This window comes from Dreissena polymorpha, chromosome 6, assembly GCF_020536995.1.
Source record: "Dreissena polymorpha isolate Duluth1 chromosome 6, UMN_Dpol_1.0, whole genome shotgun sequence".
Taxonomy (NCBI): domain Eukaryota; kingdom Metazoa; phylum Mollusca; class Bivalvia; order Myida; family Dreissenidae; genus Dreissena; species Dreissena polymorpha.
Genome location: NC_068360.1, coordinates 86350187 through 86355706, shown reverse-complemented (window position 1 = coordinate 86355706; position 5520 = coordinate 86350187). Strand labels below are relative to the sequence as shown.

Below are 5520 nucleotides of genomic sequence, written 5' to 3'. Positions count from 1 at the left end.
GATAAAACGATATACGTAAAACGAAGGGCGCTCCGCTGTTTTGGGAAGATAAGTCGTGAATGATCTTTTTGCGCAGGTTTCTCCCTTAGATCTTATTATTTTTGAATACATACATGTAGCCAATTATAGAAGATGAATAGTCGAGTCTTGGGACAGCTATTGAAGGCTACGCTAATGGGAAAATGGATAGATATAGTAACATGAAATTATGATACAAAAGTACATGTCTGCTTTTGTTTAAAATTATTGGATTTGAGTACATGTATAACACGCATTTCGATAATCATGGCACAATAAAATATCTTTTTGGAGCGTAGTTTTTCTCTGAAAGTAATTAAAACAATTGAACTATGAACTTAATTGTATTGATATCTTATTAACAAAAGAAAAAGGCCACACATTATTGCTAAACATATAAATTCAATTAGTATGGTGAACAATTCCCCTGAGAGCATAGATTGACTCATGAAGCCCAGTCACGGCACGTCGTGCGCCGTCCTGGTGGACTCTCGTATCACGCATGTCTTGCATGCAACTTGTGATTTGCTACAAGTTACAAATAAAGGGTGCGATACTAGTCCTGAATTTCATACTAAATAGTGTTATAAAGTTTAGAACATAGGTTTTAATGCCTTAAGCAATGGGTTCACGAACTGTGTTCTTGTAAAAGTGTTTCAGAATGATTATCTTTGGTGCTTCCTTTATAGGATAACGAGAATTTGCTTGTAACAATTATACAATTATTTAAAACTCTTTACAAGACCCTAACATTATAATAATAATAAAAACAATTAGCGCTTGTTAAAGTCCATTATTAAAAATACCATATAAATTACAACTATGACACTGTTACAAATAATTAATTTTATGCATAACGTTTTGGTTTTTGTACGTTCTTTTCCCCGTTCAACCCATGTCAAACTTGTTATTTTAAAGCGTGTTTTACCACACAAACTGAAAGCCGATGATTCCTTACACACCCACAACAACAGCAAGTACGCGTTAGGCCAACTAAACTTAAACATTTGATTTACTGAACATTTATTTTATGCTTTCCGGTGGTTTATAGAGAAATATAAGTGAATTAAAACTTACAATTTCACTGTTTCAAAAAGTGAAAATTATCAGTGAGAATTATCGATAATTTTCACTGTTTACTGTGAAATGACGTCATTTTTTGACAAAATGACGTCATTATCCCAGCGAAATTCTTTAGTTAAACTCTTTAACAATGTATATAAACTGTGAAAAAAAGCATAAAATAAAAAGAAAATTTGTTGGGTTCGGTGGAATATCGATTTTAATTCATTCGTGATCATAGAAAAAATATATTTTAACACTGTGCGGTGTTTCGCCGCGACACTCGCCGCAGATCGCAGTGGGCGAACGCATGCGCTTTTATTTCATGTGTAGATTTTTTGTCGCGGAATACTGAAACAACGACCAACATGGACCAAGAACCGCGGTCGTTTCACGATCGCTTTGTCACCGCGGACATTGCATAACGGTCACAGCTGTAATATAGTTCTAGAAGTGAAAGTACTTTTAGTTCTTATTATACAAACAGAAACTTACACACACGTTTATTTTTATATTTTATTTACATACATTTATTTATACGCTCACACAAACTAATCATTAGATACAATGGATAACAAGCATATTGTTAACCCATTTATGCCTAGCGTCTAGAAAAAAGGCCTTGGCAAACAACGTAGACGCAGATGAGAAGCCGCATAATGCGGCGTCTCATCAGGGTTTGCGCTGTTTGCTTTAAGGAATTTCTGTAAGAAATATTCTAAATATAGAAATAAATATACCAGACTTCCCTAATTTTGGAAATAAATTGATCCAATGTAGAAGGATGGGAGAGTTCACTCGGCATAAATGGATTAATATACACATTTCATAACAACGTAAAAGATAATTTTCATGACAAACAGACCTATACACCAATGCCGGTAAACAACACTAAAGCCTGTGGACATTTACAAATTATTTTCAATTACAAGTCCCTTTGCAACAAATCACCCTGTAAATATACATAACAACAGAAACTCAACACGTTGCAACCTTTTTAAACAAAACTCTTAACATAATGCTGTTTTTCCCGACACAGAAATAAGTTGTTTGTTTCTCAAACATCTGTACGAAAAATGAAGGTTGGTGGCCAAACGTGTTTTCTTTCGTTACATTTTTCAATAAACACACAGTATTTCTCACATATAAATATATTTAATTAACATACACTTCCAAATAGCTCTTAATTTCGCAAATATGATCCATTTAAGCGAACATGAAACATGAAAAAAATCAACCATCATGGAATGCACAAAACTTTTATTAGTAGGGGACCAAATTGGGGTCGGTTGGATAAATGGAAACAACTTTCGTAAGGCCCAGTACGTGTATGCTGTATTATAACACTTACAAAACAATTAAAGTATTAATGATCAGCCTAGATTGGCGCATGTAAGGTTTATGTAACCTGGCAACCGACAGAAACCACCTGGCCAATAGCTGACACAACTTGGCGACTCCAGACACAACCAGGCACAACCAGATACAACCAGAAACAACCAGACATAACCAGACAAAGTAAGACACAATACAGAACTAGGTCCCTTTCTAAAATTGACCTCACGCAATGCCGCGGTTTGTTCAAATGATAAAAAGTATTTTGAAGTTTCAACTCTGTAGCTTTAACATGAATAATGCCATCTATGGTAATATTAAATTACAATTGTAGATCTAATGCTCAATTAAGTTGTTATATTTAAACGAAATGAAGAAAACGACGATTTGATTAAAATCGTGCTGATAATAAAACGGACGGAAAATTGAAATTATTTTCAAAAGATGAAAGATTTAAAAAGAACATGTAACAGATTTCTTTCTCCAAAACACGTCTGTAAAATACAAAAGAAAAGAATTAATTAGGATTTTTTTTAAACATGGCGAACACTCTTAAAATGTCAAAACGTCAATGACGCCTGTTCATTTTCCGCAGTTCCTAATGGTGACGGTGGTAGTTTCTGTTTCTGGTGGGGATGTGATGCTGCAGATGATGACACAAAAAATGCAGATTTTAATTTTACAATCACGTTGTCTAAAATCATGTTAAACATACTGTCAAAACTGCATTTTCGAACACAGGTGATAAATGGCTTTCAGAGTTAAATGCACTGACAATTGGCCGCTGAAGCCCGGTGACCGTATACTCAGGTGAAATATAAAATGATTTTCGTCTGGAGAAGGATTTTTGCTGACCGTTGTAGGCAGATGACTGCTAGCCAGTTTGGACTTTATATCGTTCTAGTACCGGTTTATTTGCGCTGCGAATAGATACGCCTCAGACAGAAAAAAGTGTATAATTCCAACCTTCAATCCATTGACTTTGTACCGGACGTCCCGTTGCTGCTCTTCAAGACTAGCATCTGACGATTCTCCGGGCTCTTCTTGGCGGTGCGCGACTTGCGGATGATGAGAAACACGATGAGGTTCAAGAGGCCGCCGATGTTGGCAAAGAAGACGATCAGGAAATAGAGGACCATGTGAATGTGCGGAGTGACGAGCCCCCAGACAGCGTGCACCGCAACACCTGACCACTGCGCGAAGAAAGCGACCACGAACATGGACATGTTTCTTGCCGCCCTGTGGGACCTCTTCATGATAGCAATGTTAGAATTCTCATTGCCTAGGACTTGATTCGTCTCGCGGGTCTCGTCACGGATACGTTTCCATGCCAACACATACAGGATGCTGTTGACGGCAGTGATAATGATAATCGGGATTGTATTGAAGAGGAAGTTGCTCATTCTGCCTTTCACTTGGTCGAATGCGCAGCTGAAATCAAACAGAGATGATATTAGTAATGATTGTAAACATATAGTTGTGTTATTATAAATATGAATTAAATCAAACTTTGAAGATGACATGTGCACTCCAATAGAAATGGGGGTAACATTACCATAACATATTGTGTATATTTCTTTTGTTTTTGTTATTAATGCACATGTATAATTGAAGAAACAAACAATTCTTAATACAATTTATAAACGAAAGCATGGATGTAGATGTAGAACTCTATGGATGGAGCAAATGAACAAATGAAATACACTCACAATAATTCTATTGGTCCAAACTGATCGCCGGCCGCTGCCGCTACAGCCCCAACAAACGGTACTCCGAAGCAATAGAGGAGCAGCTTCCAGTCTCTCTTTCCGAAGTTGATGTTCTTGTCGAAGTAGATGATGAAAAACACGCTGATGGCGATGACGTTCACCAGCAGGTTCTGGGCACCGATAAATACCGTGACCATGAAGCCGTAGAAGGCGCACAGCTCCTTAGGACGCACGTGTCCGAACACCACGAGGCCATGCACGTGCTCAATAGTGTGCGAGATATTGAAGACGCCGTCGCAGATCGCCATGTAGACGACGTAGCGCTCGCTACGGGACCAATTGCTGAAGAAAGTGAGGTAGTTGTTGTTCCGGAACGAGAGAACGATTGTGATGATGGCGCAGATGAGGCTAGTGATCAGGCAACCAATGGCAAGGCTGTGAAGGTAGACAAACGTTCCGTCCTCCATGCCGAACACCGGAAAGTCATAGCCGCTGCGGGGAACAAACTGCTCGTCGGTCGTAGCTTCAGTATTATTGTCCCCGCTGATAGGTTCGAATTGGTCGGTAGTGGCTGAAACGTTGTCAGTTATCGGGTAACGTGAAATAGAAGGGTCGGCAGTCGAAGAAACGTTGACGTCTCCATTTGAGAAGAGTAGGATTGCTGACGTGAATAGTTTGTCTGAAACGTTAGCGGACATTGTGACCTCAGCGAAGGGACCTAGATAATAGAATAGAATAGACCTAGATAATAGAATAGAATAGACCTAGATAATAGAATAGAATAGACCTAGATAATAGAATAGAATAGACCTAGATAATAGAATACAACTTCAGTGTGACCTCAGTGAATTGACCTTTACAATCGAATACAACTTCATTGTGACCTCAGCGAATAGACCTAGATAATAGAATACAACTATAAATTAAAACTGCATTTATTGAATTTGCACTTGTATGTTATTTATAAATATGTTTAGTATTTATTAAATACAAATTACGTATTGACGTGTATACTTGATAAAGAATCATTCCTCTGTATTGTTTTAATATCAATATTGCATTCAAGCAACTGATTTACATGACACAACTTTTGTAATTTTATTTCCTTTGCATATTGTCACACAATATAGACATGGCTCGTTTGATTATTTTTATTTCGAATTAGCAATTAACGATCACATGCGAGTCAGCTTTTCATATCACCGAAAAACAAATATTTGTGAATTGTAACTCGTTCATGTAAGAGTAATTTTTCTACCTTCTACAATTGGAAAATATTTAAATATTTTTCGTTGTAAAAAAACAACACAACAAAAGCTACTCAATTGAAATAGGTCGTCTGCATTGTTCAACAAATCAAAGGATAAAAATATATCACTTGTGATGGTTTTGTTCT

General features: G+C 37.1%; 1 protein-coding gene across 1 annotated transcript; it reads right to left on the bottom strand.

The window, feature by feature from the left end:
• Window positions 1-3383: 3383 nt before the first annotated feature.
• LOC127835867 (uncharacterized) lies at window positions 3384-4822 on the bottom strand. Its single transcript, XM_052362292.1, has 2 exons — window positions 4125-4822; window positions 3384-3846 (listed from the first exon to the last, which is right to left on the bottom strand). The coding sequence occupies exons 1-2, from the start codon at window positions 4820-4822 to the stop codon at window positions 3384-3386; spliced, it is 1161 nt and encodes a 386-aa protein (XP_052218252.1).
• Between the last annotated feature and the right edge of the window lie 698 nt (window positions 4823-5520).